This window comes from Phocoena sinus, chromosome 5, assembly GCF_008692025.1.
Source record: "Phocoena sinus isolate mPhoSin1 chromosome 5, mPhoSin1.pri, whole genome shotgun sequence".
Lineage (NCBI taxonomy): Eukaryota > Metazoa > Chordata > Mammalia > Artiodactyla > Phocoenidae > Phocoena > Phocoena sinus.
In genome coordinates, this window is record NC_045767.1 from 16571782 (window position 1) to 16592911 (window position 21130).

Genomic DNA, 21130 nt, shown 5'->3' on the forward strand with positions numbered 1-21130 from the left:
TAAAAGAATTTAAAAAGTAATATTCGAAGCCAATTCCAATAATTGCAATTTAAAATTTAAGTATCACATTGAACTATAACAGATTTTATTGCCATTGCATGTTTTGAACTCAGTGTTTAGTGATTTAGTACTATACTTTTCAACCAAATACAACATATTCACCAGAGAAATATCCCCTAGATGCAGATAATATTATGTCAAAGCCTGAATATAGCCTCTGGCCTTGTAAATTGTCTAGCATTCTTATAGGTCAAACAAAAATAACTAAGTGATATATTTATAAAATGGAAATGAAGGACATATTTAGTAAATAATTCTAAAAGGATTTCACTCTTTCTCAGGTGAAAACATGAATTCAAAAATGTCACTGTGTTTTACCAATTATTGCCCATTTAATATTTTCAATATTTAGAATCAAAACATAATTCTTTTACTTCAGTTACATATTTGGGTGCATATATTTATACTTTTAATGGTTATTATAATTTCTGGTGGAAGATGAAACAGCTTGCATACATTTTTCACAATATTTCCCAGTCAGTCCTTCTCTGCAATGACACTGCTGCCACGACCAGTAATCCGTACACGTGCCACCATGTTGGCAGGGACTGTGAGTACAAGCACCTTCTAGTCTAGGGCATCTAAAATAAACAGAATAAAGACGCATAAAGCACAAAATCAGGTGGGTGGAAATTTGTTAAAATTAGATATAAACTTTTATTAACCTGCTTAGCTTTCATGAACTCATATCTTGGAAACTCATGTTACAACTATATTTGGAGCATCTAATCTAACAAGGTGTCCTGTAACACATGCCCTGTCTCATTCATAATGGAGAAGATTAAACAAAATAACAACTTACACAATAAAGAAAAGAGGTGATCATTCCTTTTTTTAATTAATTCTTAATTGAGCAAAGCCTCTTGGTCAAATAAACACTTTGGTTCATGTGCTCTCGCGGCCACATCTTTATCTGAATACCCATCTCCTCCACCAGACAACTCACGCGCCTAATGTTTATTGAACGGCTACTACCTGCCAAGCACGGTTCTAAGCATGGAGATAAAGTGATGAAAAAAATCCATGTGTTCATGGAATATTTCTTTTTCCTTGTGGAGGACACAGACAAAAAACAAAAAAATATATAATTGTGTAGTATGTTAGAAAGAAGGAAGTTTTATGGGAAAATTAAGGCAGAGAAAGGGGATTGAGAGTTTTGAGGGGATTGCTGATCTCTAGGTTAGGGAGTGAAGGAAGGATCTGTTTTCATAAAGTCCTAAACAAAGGGAGAGAGAGAAAAGTATATATGATAGAAGATCATTCCAGGGAGAGGAAAGAGCCGAGTGAGGAAGTCCTGAAGTGAAAGTGTCCTTTGCATGTTTGAGGAACATCAAGTGGCCAGTATCGTCAGAACAGCGTGAACAAGAAGAGCAGGTAGACAATGGTAAGGAATTCAAGGGTGTGGAAAGAGCTATCTCAAAAATGGCTGGGACTTGGGGCTTTCCTGGTGGCACAGTGGTTAAGAACCTGCCTGCAAATGCAGGGGACATGAGTTGGAACCCTGGTCCGGGAAGATCCCACATGCCGCAGAGCAACTAAGCCCGTGCACCACAACTACTGAGCCTGCGCTCTAGAGCCCACAAGCCACAACTACTGAGCCCATGTGCCACAACTACTGAAGCCCACGCACCTAGAGCCCAAGCTCTACAACAAGAGAAGCCACCGCAATGAGAAGCCCACGTACCACAACAAAGAGTAGTCCCCACTCGCCTCAACTAGAGAAAGCCGGTGTGCAGCAATGAAGACCCAATGCAGCCATAAATAAATAAATAAATAAATAAATAAATAAATAAATAAAAAGAAATGGCTGGGAAGTGACCTAAGGACCTCCACGTTTGCCACCCATGCTGGATGTCTGCTGAACACTCTAAATTAAAACTGCTGAATAGTTGTTAAGTTGCAAAAAGGAAAGAATAATGTTGAGAACTGGATTTTTTCTGGACTAAAGAAAACATACCTTTCCCCAGTAACAAACGAGATGTGCTCCATAACCCAATCACATGTATAGAATAATTTTACCCTCCAGTCCAAATTCTGCATTAATTTCCCTCATTTCCCTATAAAAAAACCCTGCCCATTTTCTTCTGGTGGGACATTAGTTTGGTTTCCCCTGGAATCTGTGATCCCCAAGTTGCCATTATAAGACCCCAAATAAAATGCCTTTATGCCTCTTTACAGTTCCTGGTCCATTTGGTTGACAAGAGGAAGGTCAGCCTTATAAGTCAGGGTAAGACCTGACCTCTGTTTTTATTTATTTTTTCTTTTTAAAAAAATTTTGTTTTATATTGGAGTATAGTTGATTAACAATGTTGTGTTAGTTTCAGGTGTACAGCAAAGTGATTCGGTTATACATATACATGTATCTATTCTTTTTCAAATTCATTTCCCGTTTAGGTTATTACAGAGTACTGAGCAGAGTTCCCTGTGCTACAATAGGTCCTTGTTGGTTATCTGTTTTAAATATAGCAGATTGACATGACTTCTGTTTGCTGGTGGATTGAATGTGGTTTGTCAGAAAGAGAGGAGTCAAAGGTGGTCTACAAATTGTGGCTGACCAGGTGGGTAGACTGAGTTATTATTACCTGAGATGGGAAAACCTGGAAGGAGTGGGTTTGGGAGAAGTCAGGAAGGAAGGCCAGAAGTTCAGTTTTAAACTTAAGTTTGAAATACTTGTTAGAAATACACACAGAATATTCCGTATGCTGTTGGATATGAGGGTCTAAAGTTCAGAGGAGACGTCAAGTTTAAGATAAACATTTCAAAGTCATCAGCTTTAGCGATACTACTTAAAAGCAAGGACTATTAAAAATGACTTAAAAATGAATATAGATACAAAAGAGAAGAGGTTAAGGAGATGGGAAGAAGAATCAGAGTAGAAAACCGGGGGCATACCGTGTGCTGGTGAACAAACTAATAACGTTGTTCTTAATGTTGCTGAAGTTCAAATAAGATGAGACTTGACCATTGATTTTAGCAACACAGTGGTTATTGATCACTTGACAGAGACAGAACAATGTGAAAATGGGATTAACCAAGTTTAAGAAAAAAGTGGGGTGGGGAGAAATAGAAGCCTGAATTGAAATGAGAAAAGAAACACTTTAGAAAGCTGGAGTACTGTTTTAAGAAGGTTTGGGGGGATGGAGTCTATCACATAAAAAGGGGTTGGTCTTTGTGGGAATAAGAACAGTTCATTCAATAATAGTATACAGGGTAGACTATAGGCTGCATGGGAAGATGTGGAGGAGTGAGCTTTGGGAAGTTTTGTTTCGATTGCCCCAATTTTCTGAGCAAGTTAGGAAGCAAATTCATTAGCTGGAAAAAGGATGCAGGAGATGATGCTTGAGGTTTATGGAAAGAACAGGCATGAAATAGTTACTGAGGAAGTGAAAAGTGACTAAACTAGGAGAATATAATATATTGCCAGGCAATAATGATGGCTGCACTAGAGGCTAACAATCAGGAATTTAAAGAGACTATGAACTCTTCAAGAGCAAGGATCTGCCTTGTCCGTTTATTTGAGCCTAGGGCCAAGCCAAGGGAATACGTACATTTATATGTAAAACTATTTAATTTCAAATAGTTTTTGTACATATTATTGCTAACACTTTTATATTACTATGTGCCAGGTTCCTTTCTATGTGATTTACTTACTTAACTCATATATTCTTCACAACTATGTAAGGTAAAAGGTATATGCATACATATATGCACACATTCATTTGTTTTTTCCAAAATTTCACAGCTATAAGTAAAAAATTGAAATTCAAAACAGCATAATACATTTGGTATTTTTAGGGCTTTCGGCACAAGAATTTCATATTTTGATGTTCAATCACCATACACTTTTGGTGTCTTTCTTTAAAATGGTAAGAAATAAGGTTGCCATACTGATCTAGGATGCCTTGTGCTGCCAGAGCTTGGCTTGGTTCCAGAGGTCTTCCATTGACTGCAAACTCCATTATACACCCAACAAAATCGTGGCTTTCCACGTGTCCTCTCCTCTGAAGGATTGGTTCTAGCGATCTGATACCTCCAACTGTGACTCGATTTGGCTGAATGTCAAGAGTCCTGCATAAGAAAGGAAAGGTACGTGTATTAGTACCAATGCAACAGATTTCAGTAGAATGTTTAGCTTAAGAAGAGGTGACTAGGGACTTCACTGGTGGTCCAGTGGTAAAGAATCCACCTTCCAGGGCAGGGGACATGGGTTCAATCCCTGGTCAGGGAACTAAGATCCCACATGCCGCCGGGCAAGTAAGCCCCATGCCACAACTACTGAGCCTAGGTGTGCCTCAACTACAGAGCCCACGTGCTACAAACTACAGAGCTCACGTGCTCTGGAGCCTGTTTGCCACAACTAGAGAGAAGCCTGTGCGCCACAGCCAAGAGTCTGCTCGCCACAACAAAAGATCCCGCGTGCCTCAACTAAGGCCTAATGCAGCCAAAAAAATAATAAACAAACAAACAAATAAATAAAAGAAGAGGTGACTATAATTTTTTCTGGCATGTAGTAAAGCATGGTATATTTGAATGGGAAACATTACCTATGGATGCATGTCCTCTAAATAGATACCTACAGGATTGTTAGATTTTCAGGGTATGAAAAATAACAAAATTAATGGAAATAATAGGTTCAGTTAGTCACATGAGATGTATATAACAATGTTGAGTCTTAGAGAAGGAGCATACTATCGGAAAGAAAATAAAATGCAGTAGAAGTGACAACTCTAATATTAATGTCAGATTATGTTTTTCCTTTACTACAGAGATTATAAGGAATGCCAATAAGTTGATTAAAGCAAATGAATGATGTGTCACTATTTCTTTTTCTCTGTTTGTTACTATTTCTAACAAAATCACTATGTTTTAGGTGAGGTAATGTTGTATTTCACCTTCAGGTGCTATTGAAAAATATCTGCTGATCATTGTCACATACAACTTTCAGAAAATACATTTAAAAGAGGTGGGATACTTATCCTAACCTTCTTGCAGGACCCAGATCACGTGCAACTATTTCATGAAGCTTCTCAAAGAGGATAGGCTATGTTCATCTTCCCTTTCTCGAACTTTATCCTCATCTGTACCACTTCATTTTTACACCCTTTTTTACACATGTTGTAGACTACTTACTAACTTTTTATTTTATAGTATGAAAATCCCTTTGGAGAAGAAAAAATATCTTAAACTTTTATATAATACTGAGCATAATAAAATGATTGTTAAGGTATAATTTCATTTTGAATGTCAAGGAATAATAAAGATCAAACTAAAAATTTTACTTACCAGTCATCTGAAACTGCCACATTACTAACAGTGCAGTACCCTGGTTCTTGGTTCTCAGAACAAGAGTCCACAGTTAAGGAAGCTGCCTATAAAGCAAAAGAAAGAGATGTTTAGTTTGGATTCTAGTGACTTTGTTGTCCTTTTCAGCCAACACTACCCAGGACTCGTTTCTATATGGACATGATTTTAAAGTTGAAATACATTTTTGATGTAGTATATTATAATATTATATAATTATAATACATGCTCAAATTAGGGGTACATATTTCTTTGATATATCCAAAGTTAAAATTGTGAAATTATTGCATGTAAGAAGTGGGAGGGTACTTTTAAAAATCTCCAGCCCCCTTGTTTTATAGATGAAAGAATAAAAATGTTATTAATGTCTCTTAGGATATCATACGTTAGGCCTGGGACAGCTTCCTGGGATTACAATCTTAAGAAAAATGTTTATCCTATTATCCAACTATTCCAACAAATAAAAAAAAATTAGATTCTTAATTTTCAAAAGTTTATTTCCAAAAATATTTCAGTCATATTCACAAAAAAGATTTTGGGAGTATAATATAAATACTATTACCGCAAACTATGAAGATCGTAATACTTGTATTAAAGATAAAGTTTGAGATAATTTAAACAAGTCGATTAGATGCTTTTTTCATTTATAAGAATCATTGTTTATAAATGGCATATTATAGCATATTTATGTATAATCTGAATGTATTATTATATATTGCTATACAGTAGAAACTCACCAATAATATTTAAACCACAACTAACTAATTGTTTTTGTATCCTAAGGGATGCATATTCCCCTGAGACAAAAGCCTTCTGTTTAGTAGGACAGATTAACACTCCATTTGATCAATAAGCAAAGTCATCAAGTCAAGGTCACCAGGACCAAGAATATGATGAAGTCAGGGCTCTCTCTACTGGGCAATGGCCATTGGGGATGGCTGTGGTCCAGTTTAAGACCATGGTGGTTGCATAACCAAGTTACTCTGTGCTCTACAAGGCTGTAATGATGCCCCTCCTTTGTTTCCCAGACTGCAGTGAAATTCTGCAAAACTTTGGATATTTTAATTGGTGAGATTATAAAGTTGATATTCAGAATGTGGTATTTCAGAACATGGCCAGTAATTCATAGGAAGAGGCCTAACCCCAAATCCAGAAACACAGAAGGACTGAGGGTTTCTCCTAATGCAGAAAATCAGAGGTTCTACCTAAATTTACTTGAGTACCACAGGACAAGACTAATCCAACTTTGTCCATTTGTATAGCAGAAAAATAAATACTATGAAAGCATTTATAAGAACAATTGTCTTGAGGACAATTGTCTTGGGGCTCCTCAAGAGCCTCACTTACCAGGTTGAAGGAAAAAAATTAGCGCTATTAAGTCTAATGTGGTTCAGAACTTGGTAGGATCCAGTAATTGTAAAGTCCCTTTAGAGTGTGATCAGTCTTTGGGGGATAAATTGCAGTCTCTTCTATTGCCATACTCCCTCCTTCATTTTTCCTGATCTTCTCCAATTTAGTATCAGAGTTTATGGGTGGGGATGGGGGGGCTCATGAGATCTCATGGTGCCTGGAAAATTCTTTGAGAAGCTCAGGGGCCACTGCTGGGTAGAACTGCCATCCTATGATTTTCAACCTAGACTGGCCCAGCAATATATATTTTTTGTTTACATATTTGGGTTCCATGTAAAATTTTGAGAAAAGGGCTGTTCTGCTAAAAAAAAAAAAAAAAAAAAAATTAAAAACCGCTGATCCAAAACACCTTTGAGGCCATCTGCACTGGAATGTGAATTATAGGCTTAGATTGGTGTGCTGTGACACATCAAGGCATTTTTATGGGTATCATGACATTTGTTTCTAGGTTTTGCTCCTGAGAATTGGGCTGCCCAAACCTTTTAGTCATGTCCAATTTTGTCATCATCCTGTAAATGTGGATAAAATCTTTTCATCATGGTCAATATGTTCTTTACAAATGTAGCAATTTCTCATTGAAAACTGCCCTCCTGGGGGAACGTAATAGATTTCATGGTTCCCCAATGAAGAGGGAGGTGCTAACTAGCCCTGTGGCTCCGAGTACATCATTATAGTAACTGCTTTCCTTTAAGGAATAAAGAGCTGGTATTACAGCCTTAAAATTCCCTTTTAGTACCAATAAAAAGGCATTTTCACACTTGTTCTGTGAATAAAGTTTCTTCAGTAACAACAACAAAAAAAGAGAGAATAATTGTCATTTGAGGTTAATTTTAATGAAAGCAAAGCAAATGTAGGAAACACAGCACAGGGAAGTTAAGCAAGTTAACATTACCTTTGACTTAAATGCAAAAGTATCAGGTTTTCTATCTTCTTTCATTATGTATGGAAATGATTGGTTTCCTTAATATCACCTTTTTATTGATATTGCATATGACTTTAAGGTATTGTCCATAAAAATATATATTTAGGATTTGTAAAAGTATATCTTAAATACTCACATTTTAGAAATAATAAATAGGGCCAATTTATACTTACTGTGCCTCAAATATTAGTGTCTAAATATTTAAAAATATTTCTATAAGTTATTATAACTGATTATAAACTCCATACAACAAACTCTCATAAGCCATGTAATTTTTTTTTGCCACTTTCTCAAATAACTTATAATAAATACTAATATTTTTAGGGAACATTTACACTTCCAATTCTATATCAAGACTTTCATGTCCTATTTAGTTAACTCTTTCAGTAGTTTTTATTTTTTTTTCCAGTGATCTATAAAATTGAGGGACATTCAATCTCAAAATAGGTATTAGGTTTCCATAATACCATGTATGTTTATGTTGACTATTAATTTAAGCACAATTCCTTTCAATTTACTTCTAAAACAAAATGTTAACACATCTCTATGTATACTATGTAAGCTAGCCATCCATTCTAGAGGTACTTAAAGTTATTACAAGCTAGAGAGTATCACATGGATATTTATGAATGCTTTAATTAGGGAAAAAACCTTGCATAATAGTATCATATTTTCATGAATGTTCATACTTAATTTATTTTTTCTTATTTTCTAAAAGCTTAGTGATACAACTCAAAGGAAAAAATACCCGAGGGAAAGTTTTATTTGAATAATAGCTCATTCAATTTAATCTTCAGAGTTAAATGTACCTTCTTTTACTGTTGAATATTTCTACCACTACCACTGTAAATTGAGATATTTTTATCCTGTCTATGCAATGATTCAAAGCTGAGAAGTTAATGATTTTGCCAGTTTCCAAAAAAATCCTTTTGAATTGTAGAAAACAACAGATTCAAAATCCAGTAGGGCCTTATTTTGGATGTTTTCTGAAATAGGGAGAGATTTTTCCTCTGATTGAATTAATTATGACAAGGGCATTTTTTCCACATTTAGTATTATTCAAAATCTCATGACTATGGTGACATATTACAAACGAACTGAAATAACTTCTTTTTCTTTCCCTTTGGGCATATTTCATGGTGCCTCTTTCTCTGTTCGCCCTCTTGCTTCCAAGCCCTTCTTTGATAAAATCAAGTGTTCATGAAGTTTAAGGGGACCTTAGAGGTCACCACGTAAAATCCTCTATTCTGTATAAGAGCCCATTGACAACATCTTAGCAATATGGTTACCTTATGTATGCTTGGAGGGTTGCGGTGAGTGGTATCTACCAACCCCTTTAGGTTTCCCTTTCAGTATTAGAAAATCATTATGGCTAACATAAGCACCAATCTACATATACACACCAGACTCCACATTTGTCCTAATTTTGTCAGATTCAATATGACTGGGTACATCAATAATCAGGGACACTGGAATTTTCTAAATCCCTATTCTCCTAGAGATTGTCCTCTAAGCACACTGGTTTCATATTATGTAGGTGTAAAAATATCTCAGGCAGAAATGAGTGCAGTAACCTATTACTAATCTGAAAAATTATTCCCAAGATGTATTTGTTATAACTCTATTAAATTTATTAAGTACCTTTTCATACAAAATGTATGCAATTTTAGATATAATTTATATTACTATTCGTGATAATGTTAAAAATGTGGAGATATTATCTTCACATTTTGATTTTCTGTCCAATTAACAAAGCCACCTGAATTACTATCAAATCAGGCCTCCAATGAGTGCTTTTCAATAGATTTTTTACATAGATTATTTTTAGAATCTAAATGATCTTAATTATAATTATTGTTACTAAATTTTGTTTCATTCTCATTTTCAAAATGTTGGGGTAATTTTATAAACACTTTATAAATTAAATGTATTAGAAAAAAGTTATAGTTACAGATATTAACACCAAGTTCATAAGGAAATGGAAGACAATATAGAATTAAAATAATTCATAAATTTGCACTCCTTTTTCTGTTTTCTCACCTCTCATTATATTCAAATAGTATACATCTAATAATCTAGTAGGGTTCTGAAAGCAACACAATGGATGTGGTGACTGTACCTGATGAAATATCTGAACAGCCAATCTTGATCATGCTGACACAATTATTTGGTCACATTAGGGTTAATCACTATTCTCTTTTTTTCCATAATTGGAAATAGTTCTGTATTTTAAAGCTATTTAGATCTTCTTTAATGTAATAAATTAGAGTGGAGGAGAGAAAAGCCATTGTATCTGAGGCCAATTCAACATAGATTTATAGTATTCCTGGAAACAAATGGAGAATTTTGTCCTTTGATAAAGACAACTTGTTATTCATATTTGTCAGAAAAAAAATTAATGTTATAAGGTAGCTTCTGTCTTATAGCTTTATGAAGTTGGTAATTATAGAGGGCACAAAAGTTTTGCTTTTAAACCTAATTATGGATCACAGAAAAAGCTAGCAAAAACATGGTAAAAACATTTTCAATATCGCTTCTGCAAGTTGCTTACGTGTAGTACAACAATACAAAGTATTCCCGAAGTTTAGTGGCAAAAATACTTCTCTCATATGATTCATTTCATCCATCTCAGAACTATATAATTACCATATTTTTCTAGCTTGTCATAGAGCCAAGAGGTAAAATTATAATCATTTAGATCCCAGTTTCTTCATTTAAAAAAATGTTCAGAGTATTTATTTTGTTCTTTCGGCTAATTTTTCTTTTAATAGTTGGTTTAATACTTTAACCATTCCATTTTTAGGGTGAAATAAAAATTTTAAAGAGCAGTTATGGTTTTAAAAGGTCAGCATTAAAATCGAAAAATATTTAAGAATAGTTTTTGTTACAAATTACTTTTTCCCAAATCTTTGATAGTTGTTGAAGATGGGGGGAACTATGGAGAGAGAGTTGGAATAAATAAATGAATAAATAAATAAATCCTTCCATTCTATTACTCTGTGTCAAATGTTTTCAAACATTAACATGGAAAAGATATGACGCATTTCCTTTTATAAAGAAAAATACGTGTTTAATGAACACAAGCGCTAAATATGTACCCTGTTTGTTATGAGAGCCATATAATGAAATGGAATATAATATGGAAATCTTGGATATTACTGAGTTATAATTCTGAGAATACTTTAATAGTCAAAAACCAATACTTCAGGGCTTCCCAGGTGGCACAGTGGTTGAGAGTCCGCTTGCCGATGCAGGGGACGCGGGTTCGTGCCCCGGTCCGGGAAGATCCCACATGCCGCGGAGCGGCTGGGCCCATGAGCCATGGCCGCTGAGCCTGCACGTCCGGAGCCTGTGCTCCGCAACGGGAGAGGCCACAACAGTGAGAGGCCCGCGTGCCGCAAAAAAAAAAAAAAAAACCAATACTTCATCCTAACACAATTTCATGTCACAGACCTCACAGATGACAGTATACTGAAGTGCTGGTATAATAAGGATTATTACCTACTATACGGAAATCTGTGTTAAGTATAATATTTTATCAGTAATTTCTTTGTAGAAAAGTTTTCCCTGTCTGTTTTTAAGTCGTTTCTTCAATTTGGGCAAGGATACTTAGAAAAGCAAAGGAGCCATTTTAAGTAGAGTTCTGACACAGCCTTAAAAATCTGTTCAATATAAGAAATGTATACAATGGAATGTTTATGCACTAGGATATTTTCTTTCCTTCGTTCCCTTTTTGTTGAGATGAGTTGTTTTTGAGTCAAACAACGCTGTCATGAGCAAAAGAAGAATGTTACCCATTTGCTGCTGTAGTTCATAACAAAACTGGACAAATAATGAATACATATAATTGAACTCAATTTGCACCACAATTCATGCTTTAACTTTTCAAGTTTCCAGCCTGATTGACTGGATATTCAATAAAACAAGTTTTAATGTGGAATTAATATCTTACCATTCCTGCCCTCCGGGCAATCACAGTATGAAAATGTCCATCTGACACCTTCTTCATGGTGGTGAGTTTATAGGTACCACTGCCTAAGTTATAAGAGAACCTTAGTCTTTCTTCAGCAATTTCAAGGGCCAAAAACTCAGCCCGGTCCCCTGTCTGGTTGTCATAGTTGTAAAGCAATAAAGCATGACTTTTAATAGTTGCAAATTTGACATAAATATAGTTATTATTGGGGTCCAAGCTGGGAAATTCCATGTATGACAACTCCTCAAATCCATAACTGTTCAGCTCGCAGTGTTTTCCAAAGACACCTGTAAATGAGAAAATTGACAAACTGACACATCACATTCAAGTAAAGTTTTATTAAATGACTTTGATTAAAATATTTTTAAATTACAATAATGTCACGTTTTTAACAACTTTCTATTACTCTCCAAAGAATACTGTCTAAATTTATTTGAAATAGAAAAAAAAAGATCTCTAAAGCATATAAGAAATGATAAACTGGTGTAATTATTTTTCTTTGGCCAATATGGAAACATATCTAACTATGCCTCATTTTAAAAAATTAGAATTAGTAGAATGGAGTAGGTCTGAAGAGGTTTCTTTTCTGATAAACTTTCAAAGTGAGTTTGTCAATCTTTTTAAAGTTTAATATGCTGTAATTTTCAACCAAGTTATTTCCTTCATAATAAACAATTCCTGAAAACAATTTTAATTCAATTAAGGACGGTAAATTTTGTTTTGACCTAAAAAAATCAGTCCCTGTGTTTGTGGTATTTTCAAGTCACAAAATTAAGGAAAGGAATACACTGCCTTTAGCAAAGAAAATAACTGTCTTAAGTTTTTCTCTGTTTCTTGTTTTATACCATCTTTGGGTATGATTTACAGCAGCTACTTTGAAATTGCTTTCTGTTTTTCTGAAATCTAGCATTCCCACTTGTCTGTGCTGGTTCTTTTTCAAACCTGAAAAGTGAGTTTTACTGATATTACAATTCTATGCCAAAATTCTTTTCCCACAAATATTAGTAGCCTGTAGCAAATGATCAGAAAATTAACCCATGCCAACACATCATAATTCTTATTAACTTGCAAAGGTTTCATTCCTTCATTTTGGCTGTAGATCTCATGTAAATGCATTAAACATAGATGCCGGGAACTGTTCTGCTAGAAGAAACCAATGTCATCATTTTACAGAATACTTAAAACTTGTCCAATGTCACAGAACCATGGGAGTCAGAGCCAAAATTTGAGGCCAGATCTACTGATTGTCTAGTTGTTTTGACTACACCACATTTTATATCTAAATGTTAAATTAGATATAATAAATTAAATTAAAATGGCCTAGAATTTCCTTGTGTCATTTATCTTTCCTTTTTCTGTAAAGACTCAGATAATATTCATTATAAATGACTAGGAAATCTATATGATTTATTTTTAATCATTAACTAAAGTTAACAAAAAGATAAAGAAAGTATAGGAATTATATGTATTATATATCATATATATTATATATGGCATATGTTTTATATCATAAATATATCTTTCATATAGTATTTATATTTTATATAAAACTTATATTTATATATAATAAATTTTCAAGCTTATATTAAACATATATTTTATTATATATATTATTTATATATGCAGAAAGAGTAATCAAGTTAAATAGAAAGGAAAAATAAAGCATACAAATGAAACACATTATTAGAGAGAAATTTTTACTGTGTGTTCCCTTAGGTCTCTTATGAGTAAATTTTAATAAATCTATGAAAATATATTTAAAATTTGAATATAAATATATGTAGAAAGTATATACTGGAAATATGTTCTACATTTTATTTAAATTGACACTGTACTTTCAAAAATGATAATATTTTTATAGAATATATTATCTTTCTAAGGGTTTTTGTTATTGTTTCTAGAGAAATGTAAATTTTTGTCTTTGAAATAATTTTAAATTATTTAAAAGTAATTTAAAATTTTTTGAAATTTTAATTTCAAAACTGCCCTCCAAATAGAATGCCATGAAATAAACCTACATACAGGTAAAAATAAATTATATAAATTACTTTAATAAGAAATATTTTGTATGTGTGTATGAAGTTATACATATATATAAAGTTATAGCTATATAGGTTCTTCTTTATAAAGTCTTAAGTACTTTATGTGTTTTTATAAAACATAAGCTAAAAAAGTCTAAAAATTAAAAAAATATTAGTCCAAAACAGCAAATCTTTCACTGATGAGAAGGGAAACGGTGTAAGAAACGGTGTAAAGGTTTTTCCAACTTCAAAATTATAGTTAAGATGTTCTATTATAGGATGCATGTGTAACTACCTCCAGCTATTTGCCTGAGGCATTCCATCTGCCATTTTTTTTGTATGTTTCACCCACATTCAATTTGTAAAGGACAATACTTTTTCCTTTTAATTCTCTCTTTTCTCAAATCTGTATTGTTTCAAGGTTTTTGTTCTGTTTTGTTTTCTTTTTAAGGTTTCTGTTCTCAACTAACAACGTCTAAGTTTAAATAATGTTTTTTTGCCTTTGCCACTAGAAAGAATAGGGGGGTAAGTGCAATCCGACGGCTACATGTGATCTGTCTCTATTTTAATTTACGTTATTGTGCTAGTCCCCTACCCCTGAGGATCTCTGGTGTGGTGAGGAGAAGGTTTATTTGGACACCAAAACACTTCCACCCAACAGGCAATCACTGTTGTATCAGCTACAATGCTGCAACAATTTGCTCTTATTTGTTATCAACTATCTATCTTAAATCCTCATATGTACAAATGGAATGCAAAAGAATCTCTAAAAATGTAAAAACTTTTGGTTCAGTCACCTTGAAAATAATTTTTCCACTTTCCACTCCAATCCCCTTATCTTTCCTTCCAAAACACAAGTTAAAACCATGAAACTTGATTGTGGTTCTCTGTCAAAAGCAGCACCCTTTATTTAAAATGGATAACCAAGGACCTACTGTATAGCACAAGGAACTCTGCTCAATATTATGTAACAACCTAAATGGGAAAGGAACTTGAGAAAAGAGTAGATACATGTATATGTATGACTGAATCACTTTGCTGTACACTTGAAACTAACACCACATTGTTAATCAACTATACTCCAATATAAAATAAAAAGTTTAAAAAAAACAGAGATAATTGAAAGAAAGACATTTCAGGAGATCTAACATTGTGGTTATTTCGACATTGATCTACCTTTTACTGCTTCAAGGGTATTATTAGTGAGAATCTGAAGAAGTTTTAAAAAAGAGAGGTACTGTGACTATCATCCTGGACTGAAAATAAAATTGTGTTTTAGTCAATATACCATTTTGAGGTTGTTTTGTTTTGTTTTCACTGTTTGACTGTAGACAAATCCCTCAATTTCTGGGCCTCAGAACCATTGCTAAAATACAAGGCTCACAATTAGATATTTTTATATTCTGTTTTTCTTTATCATTCTTTTGATATTGTGCTTTAGAACTAGATAGTCATAGAATTACTTGAAAATGAATTAATGTTACATTTACTGGTTACTAGAAACCTGAAATTCTTTTTAAGTTCTATTCTCTACTATACATTGAGATTCACTGTAATAAATATATTCAAGGAAAGACTAGAAAAAAAATCCTTCTCCTCTCTTGCTTATGGAGAAAGACAGAGTCTCTAACTACTGCAGGGCCTCTGGAGAAGAATACTTTATTGTGGAGTAAAGCAGCTTTTAAATAAATGGAATAATCACCAACCTATGAAACAAATCAAGTTAAAATAAAAGCTTCCTGCAAAGCTGTTCTCATAGTTCTTGGCTGTCCCAGTGTAGGGTAACATTTGGGTGAGACCTGGAAGGAATACTTTAATTCATTCCACTATGATGACTAAATATGCATGCATATGAAAAAATTCTTTTAACAATTTTCTTCCGTAACAGAACACATCATTCTGAATTTTGATTAGTTACACGACACTATCTACAAAGCCTATATGAAAACTGCATGTCAAGTTACCAAATCATTCTAACTGAAGTGGTTGAATTAATGCAAAAAACGAAAGTAAAGAAGCAAAAGCAAAACAAAACAAAAACGTTTTGACTAGTCTTAAAGATTTTAGTAGAAAGTGATGTCAAATAGTTCTTAAAGGATTTTTCATTAGATAGGTTCTAGGCTAAAAAGAAGGCATACACAAGTTTTTGAGAGGAAATGTCCTGAGGAGACAACATCAAATTTAATAATCTTTGGTTGATTATTTTCTAGTAATAATCAAAACAATATATTCAATGGAAAATCCATAATTAACAGAAAATATTAAACCTTTGAGATTTTATTTTGCTAAAACCTCCTGTGTAAAACGACTAACATTTTCTTAGTCACTCCAAGACAAGATAAAACAAAATTGCTAAACTGTGTGCCAAAATAGATTGATATTTTATATCAACCACTAAGTTTTACTCACCAAACGGACAATGGCAGTAGTATGACTCCACACCACTTTGACAGGAACCACCATTAAAGCAGGGGTTGCATTCACAGTAATTGACTGGAGATTCACAGATTTTCCCTGAAAAGCATCAAACTCATTAAAAAAATCCTTGCATAAATATATTAACACCATTACTGCATGACCATATGTAATAGTCTATCCTGAGAGAGCCTAACTTTGGAGAAAAGAAATACAAGAACATTTTACTTGACATGAGGACATAGGAATATTATATCTGAGTTCAAAGTCTTATTCAGTTGTCCTATTTTAAAGATGTGCATTATAATATTTAGGAAGTAATTTACATAATCATCTTGGAAGGAACTACTGTTTTCAGGGAAATCACAAATGGTGAACATATTTAAATGTTTTCACTGAATTTATTTTCTCTTGTCGATGCCAATTTTTTCATGTATTATAACTGGAGAGTTGAAACTTCTGCAGTATAATTTTCACCATCGAGATATCCTTAACTCAGATTTCTCAAAGGTAATAATGAATCTCATTTAGCTTATTTGCCAAATTACAATCCTTTCACTCTCAAGAAATATTCCTTAACTTTGACTTACCTGTTGTAAAGTAGAGTAAGAAATAGAAAGACACATCAAACACAGTTTCAAATATTTATGAAAATTTATTCTTGACTATAGATTATATATGCTCTGTCTTTCTTCTAAACCAATAATGCCTAGCAAGCATATATTTCAGTGTATAAAGACTTCTCATACATCATCTTGTTAATTGAATCTGTTAATATTGACTGAGTGCCTATTATGGGCCAGGCATGCTAGAAGATGAAGGTCTGACAGTTAAAAAGCAGACAAGTGTCTTTACATGGTGTCTCCACTTTAGTGGGGGAAACTGATCCACACAACAGGAAACATATTTCACAGATGGCGGAGAAGAAGCCTTTGGAGGATAATCTCTTGCCAAAGAAATTATAAAACTACGGTACAGACCTCTGTAACTCTGCTCCCATATCCAGGTTTCAGACAGCTATAATTGAATAATTAATCGCCTAGTAGGCAAAACTTAGGGTATGAGGCCAGTCCCATCTGTGTTTTGTTATCGTTGTGATGCTGTGTGGTTTTTTATGCAAATGTAAATTTGTTCTAATATCACTGTTCTATAATAAATATTGTAATCATTTAACATATTTGTTAGAATAGTTTTTAGTTTTCTGATTTGAGGAAATAATGATATTTCTTAATTTCCTAAGAAATTAAGACATTTCTTAGAGTTCTTAATTTCCATTCATTGACAGGAGGGAGAGTTTATTTCTGTAAAGCTATTACCTACTTCCCAGCATGACTGCACTAATGCCTTTATTCAATGTCTCATGAAAGGGCGTAAGTTTTATATGCACAACTAGACCCTGTTGTGCATAGATAATCCATTTCATCATAATAACTATGCTTGAAACACAGTCAAAGTTTTTGTTTAATTCATTTCTGCTTTTGTGGCTTGATTTGTAGCCACACTTGCTGGTTTGTTTGAAATTATGAGTGTGAGTCAGATCTCATGACACTGCTAACGGTCATACACACAAAAATTTTTCCTTTATAAATAAAATTGGGAATCTCCTTACAAGGCAAAACAGTACAATTTCAGAATACCTTTCTATTCTAAGGGGAAATAATGAAAATAAACAAGTTAACAATCTAGAAGCACAGAAATTAAGTTTTAAGTACTTTAGCAATGAGTCATACTAGAGAAACAGGCAGGACAAATTTATTCTAAGCCCATACAAACTATCACACCAGAGAGATGCTGTGCCATGGGAGAACTCTCTTCTCTGGGTGTTTTCTAACTGGATTTGTGACAGATTGTTCTAGAGAAGTGTACTTTTTTTCCCTTAATACAATGCTGATACCGTTCAATAGAGAATGAAATAAGACCTATTGACTATACTATTGATTATTTACCTAGTATTAGGAGAGTCACATCCCAGTCCTTACATTTTTTCCACTGTAAGATTATGCGTAATTTTCACATGTGCCGTTGTACTAAGTAAGGTTTTATTTTCTTCTTTTCCTTTCCTTTTTTGAAAATTTCTTTTAGAGTTTTGTTAAAAGTAGCATGTATTAAGAATATAGACTAATATTCTTTACAGGTATGGTCAGTATAACCTTCATGTTGTGAACACATATACGTAGGTTACAAAATCACAAACTTCACTTCTTGAAGACTGGAAATGGGGAACAAAGGCTAAACAGTTTAGCGGGTGTGGTCATGTACACTTACTCAAGTATTTGGACCCTTGTGCTCTCCAAGAACAATGTATGACTATAAAAACCCAAATCATTGATCCTGTAAATATCAACTCTTTACTTTTTTGAATCTTATTGGAAAAGACCACCTTGAATCTTGGTTTCTACAGCAATAACAACAAGAAATTTAGGGTTTTTTAAAAATAAATATATAAAATGGTTATTTTATTTACTCCTTACAAAATAAGATTTTAACACGGACATCTGAATTTAATTCAAATACAAACTATGAGCTATTTCAGTTAGTCCAAAGCAAGAGGTGGAAAGAAACCCAAAAATAAATATGACTTACTCATGTGTTAAAACATACAGTGACTACATAAATAGAAGCAGCTACAAACTGAGAAAATATTAGTTTGAGAATGAACGTCTTTTAAGGAGAAAGAAAATTCTATCTTTCATTTGACATTTTATTTTAAGCCAGAGTTTTATCTTCATATTTGTCAAAAATTTAAGAAATGAATTTTCTAGGGGTTATGCAAATGAACTTTTTGTTGAGTTTGGGTAAAATAGTATTATTTGTTGTTGTTAGAGTATGTAAATTATTTACCATTCAAAACTTTAATTTGAGTACTCCATTTATTGAGTAATATTTTTATTTTACAATTAGTAAATTTCAAAGAGGTTGCCATACTAGATTCCAAGATACAGTTTGAAAACTCAATGTTGCAATTTAAGTTATTATTAAAAGAACATTTTTTCTTACATGTGAAGGAAAGATGTCATAATTTTACTTAGAATCAAAAAGCCTTTAAATGCGTATTTCTAGGGTTTGAAAAGTTTATGCTCTATTACCCAATTAGAAGTCAGCAACAAATTCTGTATTGTTCTGCACACATCTATGTTAGTGGCATAATGATTATCAGAGAATGCAGCAATTTGAATTACTCTAACATGCTTCTGATACAAACAATCCGATGTGTTGGAGCACCGTGAAACAAAATTTTGCATCATTAACTTAATTAATGCTGCAAGTCAATTAACAATATTTGTCAGTGCCTTGAGGCTTGGAAGTATGCTGATAGGACTTGCACAGAGAAAGGCATTTATGTCTCCTGAACTCAAGGAGCCTTTTTCTATTGAGATATGTTAACTGTCAGAGCAGCTGTTTAGAGGAATAAAGTGATCTCATTGCTTTGACATTCATCAATTAATGGTGCTGATATACATTATTTATTATAGGTAGAAGGAGATATGCTTTCGGAAGTGTAAGCTCCTAGCACATGGAGAATGGGAACTGGTGAAGATGAAAGTGAATGCATAATAGGAGGCCAAGGTAAATCCAGACTTTTCAAGATTACAGTTTAAACTTACAGGAGAAATTTAGCATGTGTCTTCATGTTCTGGGGCAGAAGGTGTGATGAAGTGTTGAACATAAATCAAATAACATAAATCGAATCATCTATGATATTTTTGACAAGGATGTATATTCAAGTTTCACTTATTGCAATAGCACATTTTAATGTTAAGTTAGGTATAATTGTGCTAAATTTATTCTTGCCTGTTAACTTCAGCCACCCTATGGGGATATGATGATTTCTGATATCCCATAGTCTGTGTAGGCTTCAATTTAATAGCTTAGATCATATATATGTTAGATCACCACAAGTAATACTTTTGCATGTCTTGTGTTTATACACAGAGGAGAAGGAAGACCATGTGGAACTAACAAAGTTCATTTTATATCTAAATTGATTATTTTATTAGCAAATATAATTCCATAATACATATACGCTATATATTCTGAATGTTTATGCTTATAGGCTTTTTTATTGTTTTAATAGAAAGTAGCTGTTTTTTGCATGCTATGTAAATGAAAGGCATTATGAAGATAGTTCATCTAAATATCCTGATCAATTAGCATTATGGTTTTTCACATGGAAACAAAGCAAAAATATTATGCTTAAATGAGGGTCGCTAGTAATAAAACCAAAAAGAAAAAAAAAACGGTCTTACCTTCGTATTTTAAAACACACACAAATACGATCTCAATGAGACTACAAATGATTATATATAATGATACACATAATATCTACAATATGCTTACAAATACACACTTATTTTCCACAGAAATAAGAAGCTTTTAAGCTACTAGAACCTGTTATTAATGCTTTAATAAGTTAATGTATCATTTGAGGCAAACTGTAATTCCACTCTTGGAAGTAAAATTTGTTTATATTCCTTGGTTTCCTGGTCACATGATCATTGACAACATTAATATATGACTGCTGTGATTTTAAAAGAATGACTCTTAGTTACAACTCCCATCTTCATGAAAGCAAATGTTTGCCAAGTTTCTTGGTAAAATTACTATGCACAAACTGTAAATAACTTTACGGGCCTTTTTATACTGTCAAGTGACATAAGTGATGAATGGACAAATCTCATCCTCCCCTGAAATACTGGGACTTACTAGAGAGCACAGGAAAACTTCTCCTTGTGGGAGTACACTCCTGGCGTTACTACAAATACCACACCTAAAATGCATCCAGATGTGTGAAAGTGAACAGGAAGGGTTAAAGGTGCTATGAACTAATTCTGTTATGAAAGACCAGGATTTAGAAATAAGTTCCATATACATGCTGCCCTTTATAACACCATTCATTACTATGAAGGATTTAATGCAGGGTGTACTGCAAACAGAAAACCTGGGAGCAGGAAGACAAATGCTGTGTGGTTACTGACTATAATTGTGCTTTCTAATTAGTGTTCTATTAAATGCAAGAAATTTTCATTT

The 21130-nt window shown here is 33.3% G+C and overlaps 1 protein-coding gene across 1 annotated transcript in view; it reads right to left on the reverse strand.

Moving 5' to 3' along the window:
• The window catches only part of FAT4 (FAT atypical cadherin 4), a 172352-nt gene that overhangs the window by 11290 nt on the left and 139932 nt on the right, over positions 1-21130 (reverse strand). Inside the window, 5 exon segments of the mRNA XM_032632562.1 lie at positions 517-641; positions 3949-4128; positions 5344-5429; positions 11646-11953; positions 16097-16201. Coding sequence (XP_032488453.1) covers positions 517-641; positions 3949-4128; positions 5344-5429; positions 11646-11953; positions 16097-16201 — 804 coding nt within the window.